The sequence below is a fragment of the Gigantopelta aegis genome, chromosome 14 (genome assembly GCF_016097555.1).
Source record: "Gigantopelta aegis isolate Gae_Host chromosome 14, Gae_host_genome, whole genome shotgun sequence".
NCBI classification, from domain to species: Eukaryota; Metazoa; Mollusca; class Gastropoda; order Neomphalida; family Peltospiridae; genus Gigantopelta; species Gigantopelta aegis.
This window is the reverse complement of record NC_054712.1, coordinates 58,992,271-59,010,418: the sequence shown is the minus strand read 5'-3', so window position 1 is coordinate 59,010,418 and position 18,148 is coordinate 58,992,271. Positions and strand designations below refer to the sequence as shown.

The 18,148-nt window shown below is 38.7% G+C and overlaps 1 protein-coding gene across 2 annotated transcripts in view; it reads left to right on the top strand.

The window, feature by feature from the left end:
• Window positions 1–18,148, top strand: part of LOC121388204 (cyclic nucleotide-gated cation channel beta-1-like) — a 198,998-nt gene that overhangs the window by 161,604 nt on the left and 19,246 nt on the right. For both annotated transcript variants that reach the window (XM_041519472.1, XM_041519474.1), the window contains 7 exons: window positions 1,196–1,353; window positions 4,934–5,131; window positions 8,360–8,568; window positions 9,677–9,727; window positions 10,331–10,417; window positions 15,223–15,290; window positions 18,018–18,140. In XM_041519472.1, the coding sequence (XP_041375406.1) occupies window positions 1,196–1,353; window positions 4,934–5,131; window positions 8,360–8,568; window positions 9,677–9,727; window positions 10,331–10,417; window positions 15,223–15,290; window positions 18,018–18,140 (894 nt within the window). The remainder of the gene's footprint in view (window positions 1–1,195; window positions 1,354–4,933; window positions 5,132–8,359; window positions 8,569–9,676; window positions 9,728–10,330; window positions 10,418–15,222; window positions 15,291–18,017; window positions 18,141–18,148) is intronic.

The window sequence follows — 18,148 nt, the reverse complement described above, 5'->3', positions numbered from 1 at the left end:
TATGTATGTTTGAAATCATGGTATTTTTAAAGCTATGTATGTTTGAAATCATGGTATTTTTAAAGCTATGTATATAAAAATGTCAGGGTGAGTGTTCTAACAGCTATTCATGTTTGTAAGTCATGGTGTTTTAAAAGCTATTCATATAGAGATTATTATATGAATTTGTTTGTTGTACTGAGTTTACAAAACGAGTGTCAGAATTTTTGTATTGCCCGAGCGAGAGTGAGGGTAATATGTGAATCCTGACACGAGTTTTGTAAAATCAGTACGATTCATATGTGAGTGTAATAATTTCTTTATTATCCATATTATTATTATATTTTTTTTATGAATAACAAGGAGTGTCTCGAAATGTTTCAACTACAACTAGAAGGAAACAACAAAATGACGTCATATTTCACATGCAGTCTGAGCTAGGACTGGGGAAGCAATGTCATGTTATAACGTCGCTTCCCAAAATTATGTCATTAACTTGTTATTACACGTGTGCTTCGTATGATTATTATTAACCCAGTTATGTTGAAGCATGTGGATAATAACACTTGTTATTACACGTGTGTTTAGTATAAGATTTATTAACTTGGTTATGTTGAAGCATGTGGATAATAACACTTGTTATTACACGTGTGTTTAGTATAAGATTTATTAACCCGGTTATGTTGAAGCATGTGGATAATAACACTTGTTATTACACGTGTGTTTAGTATAAGATTTATTAACCCGGTTATGTTGAAGCATGTGGATAATAACACTTGTTATTACACGTGTGTTTAGTATAAGATTTATTAACCAGGTTATGTTGAAGCGTGTGGATAATAACACTTGTTATTACACGTGTGTTTAGTATAAGATTTATTAACCCGGTTATGTTGAAGCGTGTGGATAATAACACTTGTTATTACACGTGTGTTTAGTATAAGATTTATTAACCCGGTTATGTTGAAGCATGTGGATAATAACACTTGTTATTACACGTGTGTTTAGTATAAGATTTATTAACTTGGTTACGGTGAAGCATGTGGATAATAACACTTGTTAATACACGTGTGTTTAGTATAAGATTTATTAACTTGGTTAAGGTGAAGCATGTGGATAATAACACTTGTTATTACACGTGTGCTTAGTATGATTTTTATTAACTCTGTTATGTTGAAGGATGTGGATAATAACTATGATAGCCTGTGTTTTTCAGCCTGACGAACTCAAACTCTCTGTCGAATGTGAGCAGTACTCTGAGTGAACGCATGCATGAACTTGTGCGAGCCTTCTCGAGCCGAACACAGCGCACCAAGGAACGCACCTGTCAACCCCCCTCACCCACGTCACTCTCCAGCTACGATGGCAAGTCAGGTCAGTCTTAACACAGACAAGTTTTAAATCTCAACTGTTCATTGTTTGTCACTTGATTCCTTCTTCCTGTCTAACTATATATCACTCTGTCCTTAGAATTCTCACTTCATTAATTTTATCCAAATGTCTAAGTATCCATCCATCAATGCATGCAAGCATGGTTACATTCATTCATCTGTCTGTCCATTCATTTGTCCGATCATCTGTCCATCCATCCATACATTTGTCCATCCACCTGTCCATCCATCTGTACATCTGTCTGTCCATCCCTCCCTCCCAAACCTACCTTCCTATCTCACTCCCTCCTTCCCTCTGTCCATCCATCCGTTTGTACATAAATCAATCCATCCATTAGATCCATCCATCCATCCCATCCATCCATCCATCCATCCATCCATCCATCCATCCATCCATCCATCCATCCATCCATCCATCCATCCATCCAACCACCAACCCACCCACCCACCCATCCATCCATCCATTAGTGATGGGACAATTATTTGATGTTATTGAAAACTGCGGTTTTAGGCCCACGGTGCAGTGCATCGTTTCCCAGTTTGCGGACCGCGGTTCATTTCAATTTTTAAATGGTACATGTATAAACGTTTCTACACATTGCTGGTAATCCCAATGACCCATAAAGTATTTTGGCCAATCACAGCATTAAATTTTCCTTAAACTGGACATGTTTGCATGGGGGATAAATGCTGTTTGGATCCTGCACAGAACCTGCAAATTTCTTGCAGGAACCGTAAAAATTGTAACCTCCCAAAATAGGGACTGACCTCAGTAATTAATCCACCGTAAGAATAAACATTTTAAGTATGTCTCGTCCCAGTTGTCAAAATTTTTAAAAAGTAAAGACGTAAAGACAGCATAACAAAATGGCCAGTTCACCTAAACTGCCACACGCAGCTATTTTATATAAAAATCTCATTGGTTGTTTGTATAGCAGGAGTCCGTTATGTCAGACGGTCAGGTCTAATGTCATAGTTATAACTTACAATAGCTGCATACATGACAGACGTGTTAACTTCAACAACTATAAAATGGCACCTAGTTTCTGTCATATTAATTTAAAAGGATTTAACATTGCTAATTTCAGGACAAAATCATCTGCAGTTCCTGAATTACAATGTATGCAAACTACATTTCACTTTTTTTTCTGTAAATAAATCTTTGCAGATTTATTTTTTCACTTTCAGTACCAGCAAAAAATAAAATGAAAATGATAACAAGTTAAATAATTCACTATTATATATTATGTGCATGTACTTGTGCTTGCTTGTCTTTTTTTTTAATGAGTGATACCTTTTTATGTAACTTGTGTTAAGTTAAATTATAATCAACAGTTGGGTTATATATTAACGTCTTTGTGCTTATATCAAGTAATCCATACTTTAAAAAATATATATATACAGTGTACCCTTGATTTGTATCCCTGTTTAATTTCCTCGATTTACTGCCACCCTCGCCATCCACCATCCACCAAGGTCCTTTTTGAACCGAACTCCATTTAGCCATTATAATCCCCTCGATAATTCCACCAACTGTGTGGCCAGCAGTTAATCAGAGTGCATGATTTAACCAATTGACTGGTGAAAATCTAACACCGATGACCACTGGTAGTAGACAGTCAATGTGCTTTGTGTTCTTGAGGGGCAATTAGCAACAATTGCTTTGGGTAGCCGCGGTATTCATGCCCAATTAGCTCTCGCTGGACAGGAACAAAAGACAGTCTGATGATTACGTGACAAATAGGTGCATTCGATTCGTTATTTCATTCGTGGATTAATGACTCCATGTCTGGTAATGATCTCTAATTACATTGACGGCATTTATTTGGTAAAACAAGCCTGGGACATTATCAGTGCCACGACCATCAAAAACTGTTGGATTCATACAGAGGTTGTTCCCCGAGAGCCTCACACAGAGTTGCTTGAAGCATCAGCCAATGAAATGACAGCATTACAGGATTTCGATGGTGACGTAACACACAGGTTTGTTTTGTTTTTATCAACAATGAACTGTGAATGGACTTTGATGAGTTTGTTAATGTTAGTAAAGAGGTTGAGACACTTGCCAGTCTCAGTGACGAGCAGATTGTTGAAAGTGTCAAGAAGTGAAAGAGTCCGACACTGAACCGGATCAGTCAATGGCCATGCAGTGTCCGTGATGCCATTAAAACGTAAAAGTTTCATTTTGTAGAAGGGAATCAACATTCTAACTTGCCATGTTTATAAATCAGGGGTCTAGTTTGGGATTTGCAGGTGGTATGCAGACTTTTTCAGCAATGGAATAAAATGCTATTGGCTGTGCCCGCCGCCGCCCCCCCCCCGTATATTTTAATAATAAAAAAATATTTGTAATCTCATGTGATATGCAGCTGCATACCTGCGTATATGGAAAATACATAAAATATTTCATAATTTTTTACCTGGTTATTTTTTTTTTATTTTTTATTTAAAACATGTCATTCATTTGACATTTAGCAACTTCAAACAAAATATGTTTGGAAGTAAACACAAGGCACCCTTACTATACCGCCGACTCGGTATACTGCGACTCGATATACCGCCGACTCGTTATACCACAGACTCGATATACTGCCGCCTTGATATACCGCCGGCTCGATATACTGCCGGTATAACGCCGACTCGATATAACACCAACTCGATATAATGCCAACTTGATATAATGCCAACTCAATATAATGCCACAATTGCATTGGTACATTAGTTGGTGTTAAATTGAGGTTATACTGTACACTTCTCATCAAAGATTTGACATTATCAAAGTAATAATAAACATTACAGAAATATGTCTTGACATTTATCTTTCTTTTAGCATTCTATAATGTGTACATGACATGGTCACACCCATATATTATGTACTCCAGAATGCATCTAAAGACAACTGAATTTTCAAAAAAATACCGGAGAGACTATCCCTAGCATTTTCGCCCCCAAATTATTTTGCCAGCTCTCTGAATTCAAATCCTGGGGGACACATTGCCCAAGTATCCCAGACCCAACATGCTAACATGGCATTGTAAAAATGCAATTTTTGTTTTCTAGTCGAGAAATAATGTTATATTTAGAATTATTTTACAAATGACCATTAAAAATAAAATGTCTTGCTCTTAAAATAGTTTATAAAAATGTATGTATGATATTTGGCGTACTTGTACTACTTGTAAAATGTATCGTGAATAAATCGAACCGCGAATAAATCATACTATGGACCAAAAACCAAAAATCAAACCAAAAAAAAACAACAACCGAACCGTCCCATCTCTACCTACCTACCTACCTACCTACCTACCTACCTACTGTCCATCCATCCATCCATCCATCCATCCATCCATCCATCCATCCATCCATAACTCCATAAATCCATCCATCCATCCATCCATAAATCCATAAATCCAATGTAGCAGGTTGTCTCTAACAATAATTTTTAAGAGTGTTTGCCATCTAACAACCAATCAATAATGAATCCACTTTAGTGGTTTCGTCAAACGAAACATAAATGTTATTGTATCAGTACATCTAAGATTACATATTTTGTCAAATTTCAGCTGTATCTGCAAGTGATTTTCCCCAGCCAACACGGCAAATCCGCCTCGGTTCGTTTGTTCCCATGGAGTCGAGCATGAGTGAGGCGATGTCGGAGGTCAGTGCGACCAAGGAGCAGCTAGTCGGGGTGTGGCACTGCCGACTACGTCTGCCCAAATGTTGTCACAAACTACGCTTCCCAAACACAATGGAGTCACACAGTAAGTCTATAGCACTGCCGACTACGTCTGCCCAAATGTTGTCACAAACTACGCTTCCCAAACACAATGGAGTCACACAGTAAGTCTATAGCACTGCCGACTACGTCTGCCCAAATGTTGTCACAAACTACGCTTCCCAAACACAATGGAGTCACACAGTAAGTCTATAGCACTGCCGACTACGTCTGCCCAAATGTTGTCACAAACTACGCTTCCCAAACACAATGGAGTCACACAGTAAGTCTATAGCACTGCCGACTACGTCTGCCCAAATGTTGTCACAAACTACGCTTCCCAAACACAATGGAGTCACACAGTAAGTCTATAGCACTGCCGACTACGTCTGCCCAAATGTTGTCACAAACTACGCTTCCCAAACACAATGGAGTCACACAGTAAGTCTATAGCACTGCCGACTACGTCTGCCCAAATGTTGTCACAAACTACGCTTCCCAAACACAATGGAGTCACACAGTAAGTCTATAGCACTGCCGACTACGTCTGCCCAAATGTTGTCACAAACTACGCTTCCCAAACACAATGGAGTCACACAGTAAGTCTATAGCACTGCCGACTACGTCTGCCCAAATGTTGTCACAAACTACGCTTCCCAAACACAATGGAGTCACACAGTAAGTCTATAGCACTGCCGACTACGTCTGCCCAAATGTTGTCACAAACTACGCTTCCCAAACACAATGGAGTCACACAGTAAGTCTATAGCACTGCCGACTACGTCTGCCCAAATGTTGTCACAAACTACGCTTCCCAAACACAATGGAGTCACACAGTAAGTCTATAGCACTGCCGACTACGTCTGCCCAAATGTTGTCACAAACTACGCTTCCCAAACACAATGGAGTCACACAGTAAGTCTATAGCACTGCCGACTACGTCTGCCCAAATGTTGTCACAAACTACGCTTCCCAAACACAATGGAGTCACACAGTAAGTCTATAGCACTGCCGACTACGTCTGCCCAAATGTTGTCACAAACTACGCTTCCCAAACACAATGGAGTCACACAGTAAGTCTATAGCACTGCCGACTACGTCTGCCCAAATGTTGTCACAAACTACGCTTCCCAAACACAATGGAGTCACACAGTAAGTCTATAGCACTGCCGACTACGTCTGCCCAAATGTTGTCACAAACTACGCTTCCCAAACACAATGGAGTCACACAGTAAGTCTATAGCACTGCCGACTACGTCTGCCCAAATGTTGTCACAAACTACGCTTCCCAAACACAATGGAGTCACACAGTAAGTCTATAGCACTGCCGACTACGTCTGCCCAAATGTTGTCACAAACTACGCTTCCCAAACACAATGGAGTCACACAGTAAGTCTATAGCACTGCCGACTATGTCTGCCCAAATGTTGTCACAAACTACGCTTCCCAAACACAATGGAGTCACACAGTAAGTCTATAGCACTGCCGACTATGTCTGCCCAAATGTTGTCACAAACTACGCTTCCCAAACACAATGGAGTCACACAGTAAGTCTATAGCACTGCCGACTATGTCTGCCCAAATGTTGTCACAAACTACGCTTCCCAAACACAATGGAGTCACACAGTAAGTCTATAGCACTGCCGACTACGTCTGCCCAAATGTTGTCACAAACTACGCTTCCCAAACACAATGGAGTCACACAGTAAGTCTATAGCACTGCCGACTACGTCTGCCCAAATGTTGTCCAAACTACGCTTCCCAAACACAATGGAGTCACACAGTAAGTCTATAGCACTGCCGACTACGTCTGCCCAAATGTTGTCACAAACTACGCTTCCCAAACACAATGGAGTCACACAGTAAGTCTATAGCACTGCCGACTACGTCTGCCCAAATGTTGTCACAAACTACGCTTCTTACAGTAAGTCTATCTGACTGTTTCTACTGGCCTCGGTGGCATCATGGTTAGGCCATCGGTCACCAGGCTGGTAAGTACTGGGTTCAGATCCCAGTCGAGGCATGGGATTTTTAATCCAGATACTGACTCCAAACCCTGAGTGAGTGCTCCGCAAGGCTCAATGGGTAGGTGCAAACCACTTGCACTGACCAGTGATCCATAACTGGTTCAACAAAAGCCATGGTTTGTGCTATCCTGCCTGTGGGAAGCGCAAATAAAAGATCCCTTGCTGCTAATCGGTGGTCCCTAACCATATGTCTGACACCATATAACTGTAAATAAAATGTGTTGAGTGCGTCGTTAAATAAAACATTTCTTTCTTTCTGACTGTTTCTGGTGGTAGACATTGGTTTCATTAGTGTTCATTTCAGTGGACTGTTTGACTTTGATATCTAGGTGATCACCTTGGAGCAGCCAATCAAATGTCTTTTAAATTAACCTCATAAATATTACAGTGTTCTCTTTAATGGGTGTGTAAGAAATACATTCTCTTTTAAATTAACCTCTAAAATATTACAGTGTCTCTAATGGGTGTGTAAGAAATACATTTTCTTTTGTTTTGTAGATGAGGTATGTGCATCTGAGACATATAGGTTATCATCATATCCTTCCAACCGGTATCCATTAAAGTGACAGACCCTACTTTTTAAACATTACACTGTCTAGTTTTCACGATTAGAGATCTTTTTAATAACTGAAATCAGACATTACTTAGATTTTGTTGTTTAGATTATTCATTTCTTTTAATACAAAGTGTTTCTGGTCCCTTCATACAAAGGCTGTTTCTAATATACTCTTAAAAAAAAGTAGGGGAACTCTAATAAGAATTTACAGTTGCCAAAATTGTAAGGTATATTAGCTTGGAGAATGGTTATATGATAATAGTGAATTAATTGGGCAAACATTACAACTGGTAGTTCAGTTTTACAGTAGGTTTTATGGCCACCAAAGATCTTGAAGGACGATTGGCATCAGAAGTGAAATTTGAAAGTTGACGTTTTTTTATCAGTAAATCACAAATTCAAAGAATAAAAATGACTAAAAACAAAACAATAACAACTGTATGATTAACCGAATGAAAAAGATTGACAGAAATTATGTTCCACAGTGATTAATTGACCTTCCTGAAAATTGCCAAAATCAAGAATGACACCTCACGCAAGCTTTCTTGAGTTTGACTGTTCTCTGTTGTCACCATGACCTTTAAGCCAATCAGATGTCTTTTATAAAGATATGTGGGATACACCTGTGCAATATCACAAATCCTTCACAGTGTTCTCTCCAATAACTCCTCTTTGTTTTTTTTCTTTATAGGTAAGGTGTATGTAGCATGGCTGTTCATCGTTGTCATTGCCTTCATGTACAATGCCTGGGTTATCCCCCTTCGTGGAATCTTTCCCTACCAGTCGGAACAGAATGTGTATTACTGGCTCATCTTCGACTATAGCTGCGACCTCATCTACATCATTGATATTGTGGTTTTCAAGATTAGGATTCGATTCATCAATGATGGCATTGTTGAGGTACGTACATGATGGTAGAATGCTTGCTTACTTTAACTCTTATCCACCCAGCTTTACAACCAGAAAATGTCATCACTGACCCAAGTTTCCAACGTGAATTATGCAATTTTGAACCTACATTATTCAACCTCAAATTATAACCCCCCCTCAACTAATTTAACACTATTTTGATGTGTGTCATAGTTTAGAAGACATATTAGTGAGTCTTAATTACCAAAATAAAATTTACAGAACTTATAAAATCATTGTTTATGACAGTTTATTTTCTCTTTCAATCAACAATGACTAATCCATTTATCATTTACTTCAAAGTCTGTATTATCAGTTATTTTTGTTGAATACATCCTTTACAAAAAGAAGTAAAAGAACTAATTATACAAATAGCGAGAAATCGAACTCATGTGCGCGTTACGTTACGGACCGGCTTCATTGGCGTCATGGTTAGGCCATCGGTCTACAGGCTGGTAGGTACTGGGTTCGGATCCCAGTCGAGGCATGGGATTTTTAATCCAGATACCGACTCCAAACCCTGAGTGAGTGCTCCGCAAGGCTCAATGGGTAGGTGTAAACCACTTACACCAACCAGTGATCCATAACTGGTTCAACAAAGGCCATGGTTTGTGCTATCCTGCCTGTGGGAAGCCTATCAAATGATATCATATATATAAGATTTATAACTGGTAGTGTATGAGTTATTACTCCCCTACTAGTGCAAGCCTATCAAATTATAACATATATATCAGATTTATAACTGGTAATGTATGAGTTATTACTCCCCTACTGGTCCAACCGGAGGAGACTATAGATTTTGTCACTATTCTTCTGTCTGTCCATCTGTCCCACATACAGTTTTCCAGAGTTTTTACACAACGCAGGTAGACAATGAGTTTTCATACGATGCCGGAAGACCTTGAGTTTTCACACAATGCCGGAAGACATTGAGTTAAACTTTGTTGGGTCTGTTAGCATTCCTCTCAGAATGATTGTTTTTAATGTATAAGAGTTACAAACTGGTCATGTTCAAGAGCTATACAATTTACAAATATTAACGTAAGTCACCAAAATAGTAATTTTAAGAAGTTACTAATTAATTCTGATTTTGCTTCAGCTTGACAGACGAAAGACTAGGAAACACTACATGATGAAAGGGATATTCAAGGTAAGACACACATTAATTATATACATTATATTCATGGTATGAAAAGTTGTACATACATATATATGTATATATATAAAAATGACAATAAGAATATTGTGCTTAATGAAAACTGGAATAGAAGAAAATACAGTGAAACCTCGCAAAACCGGACCCTCTGTAAACTGGAATTCTCTCAAAACTGGATGCTTTTCACCGTCCCCTTTTAAATTTCAGTACAAAAGAGAACCTCTTTAAACCGGATACCCCTTAAAACCAGACATTTTACTTGGTTCCCAGCGTGTCTGGTTTAGGTGGATTTCACTGTATTCTATTTAACATTTACAGCTACAAACACATTCATTACACAATGACTTGACCATTTTATTTGAACATGATACTGATCACATTGTTTACTTGCTAACCCCTCAAACTGAACCCCTTCGTAAACTGGACTAAAAACTGGTAATTTTGCATTATTTCTTTTGAAATATCCGTATATAACGGAACCATTTAAAGCGGATATCTGTAAAAAGCAGACTTTGTACTTGGTCCTGTTAGAGAGGTGTTACTGTAGTACAGTAATATTACATTTTGAAATGCTGTGTGTTTCTTCCTTGGTTTCAGATGGACATGCTCTCCTTGATGCCGTTGGATTTATTCTACTTCCTAACTGGAGTGAATCCATGGTTACGACTGCCACGTCTCCTCAAGGTAATAATTTTTACTAAAAAACAATAACACAAAACCAGGAAGGAAAGGGTTTGTGTAATAACACGGATGGTTTGTGTAATAACACAGGTGGTTTGTGTAATAACACGGATGGTTTGTGTAATAACACAGGTGGTTTGTGTAATAACACGGATGGTTTGTGTAATAACACAGGTGGTTTGTGTAATAACACGGTGGTTTGTGTAATAACACAGGTGGTTTGTGTAATAACACAGGTGGTTTGTGTAATAACACAGGTGGTTTGTGTAATAACACAGGTGGTTTGTGTAATAACACAGGTGGTTTGTGTAATAACACGGATGGTTTGTGTAATAACACAGGTGGTTTGTGTAATAACACGGTCTATGGTGTTGTGTAATAACACAGGTGGTTTGTGTAATAACACAGGTGGTTTGTGTAATAACACAGGTGGTTTGTGTAATAACACAGGTGGTTTGTGTAATAACACAGGTGGTTTGTTTAATAACACAGGTGGTTTGTTTAATAACACAGGTGGTTTGTGTAAGGTAACACTCGGCTGGTTTGTGTAATAACACAGGTGGTTTGTGTAATACACAGGTGGTTTGTGTAATAACACGTGTGGTTTGTGTAATAACACGGATGGTTTGTTTAATAACACAGGTGGTTTGTGTAATAACAGGTGGTTTGTGTAATAACACAGGTGGTTTGTGTAATAACACAGGTGGTTTGTGTAATAACACGGATGGTTTGTGTAATAACACAGGTGGTTTGTGTAATAACACAGGTGGTTTGTGTAATAACACAGGTGGTTTGTTTAATAACACAGGTGGTTTGTGTAATAACACAGGTGGTTTGTGTAATAACACAGGTGGTTTGTGTAATAACACAGGTGGTTTGTGTAATAACACAGGTGGTTTGTGTAATAACACAGGTGGTTTGTGTAATAACACAGGTGGTTTGTTTAATAACACAGGTGGTTTGTGTAATAGCACAGGTGGTTTGTTTAATAGCACAGGTGGTTTGTTTAATAACACAGGTGGTTTGTTTAATAACACGGATGGTTTGTTTAATAACACGGATGGTTTGTTTAATAACACGGATGGTTTGTTTAATAACACAGGTGGTTTGTTTAATAACACAGGTGGTTTGTTTAATAACACGGATGGTTTGTTTAATAACACGGATGGTTTGTTTAATAACACAGGTGGTTTGTTTAATAACACAGGTGGTTTGTGTAATAACACAGGTGGTTTGTTTAATAACACAGGTGGTTTGTGTAATAACACAGGTGGTTTGTTTAATAACACAGGTGGTTTGTGTAATAACACAGGTGGTTTGTTTAATAACACGGATGGTTTGTTTAATAACACAGGTGGTTTGTTTAATAACACAGGTGGTTTGTGTAATAACACAGGTGGTTTGTTTAATAACACAGGTGGTTTGTGTAATAACACAGGTGGTTTGTTTAATAACACAGGTGGTTTGTGTAATAACACAGGTGGTTTGTGTAATAACACAGGTGGTTTATTTAATAACACAGGTGGTTTGTGTAATAACACAGGTGGTTTGTTTAATAACACAGGTGGTTTGTTTAATAACACGGATGGTTTGTTTAATAACACGGATGGTTTGTTTAATAACACGGATGGTTTGTTTAATAACACAGGTGGTTTGTTTAATAACACAGGTGGTTTGTTTAATAACACGGATGGTTTGTTTAATAACACGGATGGTTTGTTTAATAACACAGGTGAACACTCGGCTCCAACGACGTTTAAGAAAGTCTATCAATGTTGTGTTTAATAACACAGGTGGTTTGTGTAATAACACAGGTGGTTTGTGTAATAACACAGGTGGTTTGTTTAATAACACAGGTGGTTTGTTTAATAACACAGGTGGTTTGTTTAATAACACAGGTGGTTTGTTTAATAACACAGGTGGTTTGTGTAATAACACAGGTGGTTTGTTTAATAACACGGATGGTTTGTTTAATAACACAGGTGGTTTGTTTAATAACACAGGTGGTTTGTGTAACCATGACGCAGGTGAACACTCGGCTCCAACGACGTTTAAGAAAGTCACAGGTGGTTTGTTTAATAACACAGGTGGTTTGTTTAATAACACAGGTGGTTTGTGTAATAACACAGGTGGTTTGTTTAATAACACAGGTGGTTTGTTTAATAACACAGGTGGTTTGTTTAATAACACAGGTGGTTTGTGTAATAGCACAGGTGGTTTGTTTAATAGCACAGGTGGTTTGTTTAATAACACAGGTGGTTTGTGTAATAACACAGGTGGTTTGTGTAATAACACAGGTGGTTTGTTTAATAACACAGGTGGTTTGTGTAATAACACAGGTGGTTTGTTTAATAACACAGGTGGTTTGTTTAATAACACAGGTGGTTTGTGTAATAACACTGGTGGTTTGTGTAATAACACAGGTGGTTTGTGTAATAACACAGGTGGTTTGTTTAATAACACAGGTGGTTTGTGTAATAACACATGTGGTTTGTTTAATAACAGGTGGTTTGTGTAATAACACAGGTGGTTTGTTTAATAACACAGGTGGTTTGTGTAATAACACAGGTGGTTTGTGTAATAACACAGGTGGTTTGTGTAATAACACAGGTGGTTTGTGTAATAACACAGGTGGTTTGTGTAATAACACAGGTGGTTTGTTTAATAACACAGGTGGTTTGTGTAATAACACAGGTGGTTTGTTTAATAACAGGTGGTTTGTGTAATAACACATGTGGTTTGTTTAATAACAGGTGGTTTGTGTAATAACACAGGTGGTTTGTGTAATAACACAGGTGGTTTGTGTAATAACACGGATGGTTTGTGTAATAACACATGTGGTTTGTTTAATAACAGGTGGTTTGTGTAATAACACAGGTGGTTTGTGTAATAACACAGGTGGTTTGTTTAATAACACAGGTGGTTTGTGTAATAACACAGGTGGTTTGTTTAATAACACAGGTGGTTTGTTTAATAACACAGGTGGTTTGTGTAATAACACAGGTGGTTTGTGTAATAACACAGGTGGTTTGTTTAATAACACAGGTGGTTTGTGTAATAACACAGGTGGTTTGTTTAATAACACAGGTGGTTTGTTTAATAACACAGGTGGTTTGTGTAATAACACAGGTGGTTTGTGTAATAACACAGGTGGTTTGTGTACGTTTAACACAGGTGGTTTGTTGTTTTAACACAGGTGGTTTGTGTAATAACACAGGTGGTTTGTGTAATAACACAGGTGGTTTGTGTAATAACACAGGTGGTTTGTGTAATAACACAGGTGGTTTGTGTAATAACACAGGTGGTTTGTGTAATAACACAGGTGGTTTGTGTAATAACACAGGTGGTTTGTTTAATAACACAGGTGGTTTGTTCTCTTCCTTCCTTTTACTTATTTTTCTGCTTATATCTAATCAAGGTTCAAGCACGCTGTCCTGGGCACACACCTCAGTTATTTGGGCTGTCTGTCCAGTTCAGGGGTTTAGTAGTTAGTTGTTGGTCGTTAGTGAGAGAGAAGAGGGTGTAGTGGCCCTACACCTACCCATTGAGTCATTAAACTCACACTAAGTGAAAGCCGGTACCAGGCTGTGAAACCCTGTACCTACCAGCCTTATGTCCGATGGCCTAACCACGACACAACCGAGGCTGGTGGTTTGTTCTCATTATGCCTATGTCCCAGTCTGCTTACTCTCTTATTAAAACAGATTTACACTACAGTGAGTATGTTTCATACATGGAACCAGCCTCGGTGGCGTCGTGGTTAAGCCATCAGACATAAGGCTGGTAGGTACAGGGTTCGCAGCCCGGTACTGGCTCCAACCCAGAGCGAGTTTTAACGACATAGCGAGTAAGACCACTACACCCTTTTCTTACTCACCAACCATTAACAACTAACCACTAACCCACTGTCCTGGTCAGACAGCCCAGATAGCTGAGGTATGTGCCCAGGACTGTGTGCTTGAACCTTAATTGGATATAAGCATGTAAATAAGTTGAAATGAAATGAAATCTTACATGGATGAGTGTAACACTACCCTTCTTAAAATGAACTAGCCCATGGTGAGCTTTTGATCAATCAAAAGAAAAAGAAGAAAAAAAAAGAAGATATTAAATAAGTTTTTATTCTCTGAGGTTTGTAAACATTGAAAGTTTTCATAAACCATATATGGCTTATAACTAGCATATTTCATTTTCATAGGTGTCGGAAGAGTTGAGGAGGGTAGTGTCCCCCTGCCTCTGTCCCCACCACATCTGATTTTGTATCATGTCCTAAATTTATTGTGAGGAAGAAGGAAGGATTATGTCATAACACCCCAGCTAATTTTTATGTATCTAGATAATGAGAAAAGAAACGTACTCCTACCGCACATGCTGCTGTTTTATTAAGAGGATCACATGTCATAGCCCTGTGGTAAAGCACTGACTTGATGCATGAAGTGTCTAAAATTGATCTCTGTCCGTGGGCCCATTCAGCTATTTCTCATTCCAGTCGGTGCTCCACAGCTGGTCAAACAAAGGCCGTGATATATAAGAGAGGGTGTATATAAAATATCCCTTGCTGTTAATCTAAAAAAGAGTAGCCCATGGAGTGGAAAAAGTGGGTTTCCTCTCTCATTATTTGTGTGGTCCTTAACCATGGATGGATGGATGGAAATATGGATGCAAGGATGGATGGACGGACTCACTCCTTAACCATATGTCTGATTCCATATAACCTTAAATAAAAATGTGTTGTGCATTGTTAAATAATTTAACATGTGTACTTTGAATGAAATTAATGAAAAAAGCTATATCTATTTTGTATTTAGATCCAGACGTTTTGGGAGTTCTATGAGAAATGTGACCAAGCTGCAAAATCATCTGCTTACGCCATACGGTAAATATATAACATAGGGTATATGTTATATAGACAATAACTTACGAGTTACGAGGAATTACGGATTATCTGTCCTGAGTGAAATTAATGTTGTCAGTCATGAGCTTTAGCAAGTGACTGACAATATTAATTTCACGAGGGACAGATAATCCGTAATTCCGAATATCAAATGGGTTATTGTATTTATTACCCATAGTGTAAATAGTTTAGAAACTTAAACTTTAAACTTCTTACATGACACAAACTATATAACATACAAGATGTGAAAGTCTGAGGAAACTGATGACGTCACGAAAGAAAAGCAATGACGTCAAAAGCTATCTTTAGGTACACAAATCAAATGTAAGCAAGAGAGGTCACATTCATAATGAACTGATGTTTCTAGTGGGAAGTGAATGAACTACAAAGAAATTAGTTTAGAGCATGTTTAATTGTTAACAAGAACAAATTGCTTAAACGATTTCAACAAAAACTGAACACTGGTGGAGCTAAACGTTTTGTAAAATCTCATCAACGAGAGACGATAGTCGAGGAAACTGATGACGTCACCATACTAACATCCCTAGGGAAAGATAGAAAATATATTCACCCACATCTTGCTGCCCATATGGGTAATAAATGTATTTCTTTTTGTTGAAAGTCTAGTATAGGTGTCAGCAAGATGCCAGCTGTTTTAGGGCTTGGGAAGATGCCAGCCGTTATAGGGGTTGGGAAGATGCCAGCCGTTATAGGGGTTGGGAAGATGCCAGCCGTTGTAGGGGTTGGGAAGATGCCAGCCGTTATAGGGGTTGGGAAGATGCCAGCCGTTATAGGGGTTGGGAAGATGTCAGCCGTTATAGGGGTTGGGAAGATGCCAGCCATTATAGGGGTTGGGAAGATGCCAGCCGTTATAGGGGTTGGGAAGATGCCAGCCGTTATAGGGGTTGGGAAGATGCCAGCCGTTATAGGGGTTGGGAAGATGCCAGCCGTTATAGGGGTTGGGAAGATCAATTATATATTAATTTACCTCAGTTAATTCATTTGGTGGGTGCCAGTGCATAACCATGAATATTTGAGCCCCTGGTCCCCCAGCTTTCTGATGTAGCCAATGATTAATAAATCAGTATACTTTAACTGTGTCATTTCACAATATATCGTACAGTCACCGATGATTAATAAATCAGTATGCTAATTTGACTGTGTCATTTCACAATATATCGCACTGTAGCACAGTTTTAACAGATCCACATTGCTTTTTGATTGTCCTATTATTGAATTTACTACAATAACACCAGTAATCCTTTGTTTTTATTTCCAAAATCTGTAAATTGCATACACGTGTGCTGTGGTGGTGGTGGGGAGTTTAACCCCCTGCTCCTTGCCAATTTTCTTTTTTTCAATGTATTTCCTGATGGAGCATCACCTGAACCCCCTAAAACCTTCTGTTGCCAGTCTAAAACCCCCCTGCACAATTTCCTGTTATGTACCTGAATTGGTGTATATTGCATTTTGGAAATGAACTCTTCTGATATTCCTTTCATTTGCACTTATCAGTGAGTGGGGCAGGACGTAGCCCAGTGGTATTGCGCTCACTTGATACACGGTCGGTCTAGGATCGATCCCCGTCGGTGGTCCCATTGGGCTATTTCTCTTTCCAGCCAGTGCTCCATAACTTGTGTAACAAAAGCCGTGGTATGTGCTATCCTGTCTGTAAGATGGTGCATATAAAAGATCTCTTGCTGCTAATCGGAAAGAGTAGTCCATGAAGTTGCGACAGCGGGTTTCCTCTCTCAACATCTGTGTGGTCGTTAACCATATGTGTGACGCCCTATCACTGTTGAGTGCGTCGTTAAATAAAACATTTCCTTCCTTCTCGTGATATTCTTTTGATTTACTTTGACGAGTGAATGATATGTGCCGTGATTTACTTTGATGAGTGAATGATACACATGTATGTGCCGTGATTTACTTTGATGAGTAAATGATATGTGCCGTGATTTACTTTGATGAGTGAATGATATGTGCCGTGATTTACTTTGATGAGCGAATGATACACATGTATGTGCCGTGATTTACTTTGATGAGTGAATGATACACATGTATGTGCCTTGATTTACTTTGATGAGTGAATGATATGTGCCGTGATTTACTTTGATGAGTGAATGATACACATGTATGTGCCGTGTTTTACTTTGATGAGTGAGTGATATGTGCCGTGATTTACTTTGATGAGTGAATGATATGTGCCGTGATTTACTTTGATGAGTGAATGATATGTGCCGTGATTTACTTTGATGAGTGAATGATACACATGTATGTGCCGTGATTTACTTTGATGAGTGAGTGATATGTGCCGTGATTTACTTTGATGAGTGAATGATACACATGTATGTGCCGTGATTTACTTTGATGAGTGAATGATATGTGCTGTGATTTACTTTGATGAGTGAATGATACACATGTATGTGCCGTGATTTACTTTGATGAGTGAATGATATGTGCCATGATTTGCTTTGATGAGTGAATGATATGTGCCGTGACTTGCTTTGATGAGTGAATGATATGTGCCGTGATTTGCTTTGATGAGTGAATGATATGTGCCGTGATTTGCTTTGATGAGTGAATGATATGTGCCGTGATTTGCTTTGATAAGTAAATGATATGTGCCGTGATTTACTTTGATGAGTGAATGATATGTGCCATGATTTACTTTGATGAGTGAATGATATGTGCCGTGATTTACTGCAGGATCATCAAGACGATCACGTACATGCTGTTCCTAATCCACGTTGAGACGTGCGGCTACTATGCTATGTCCGTGTACGAGGGCATCAACACCAACCCCTGGGTCTACAACGGCAAGGGGAACGCGTAAGTTA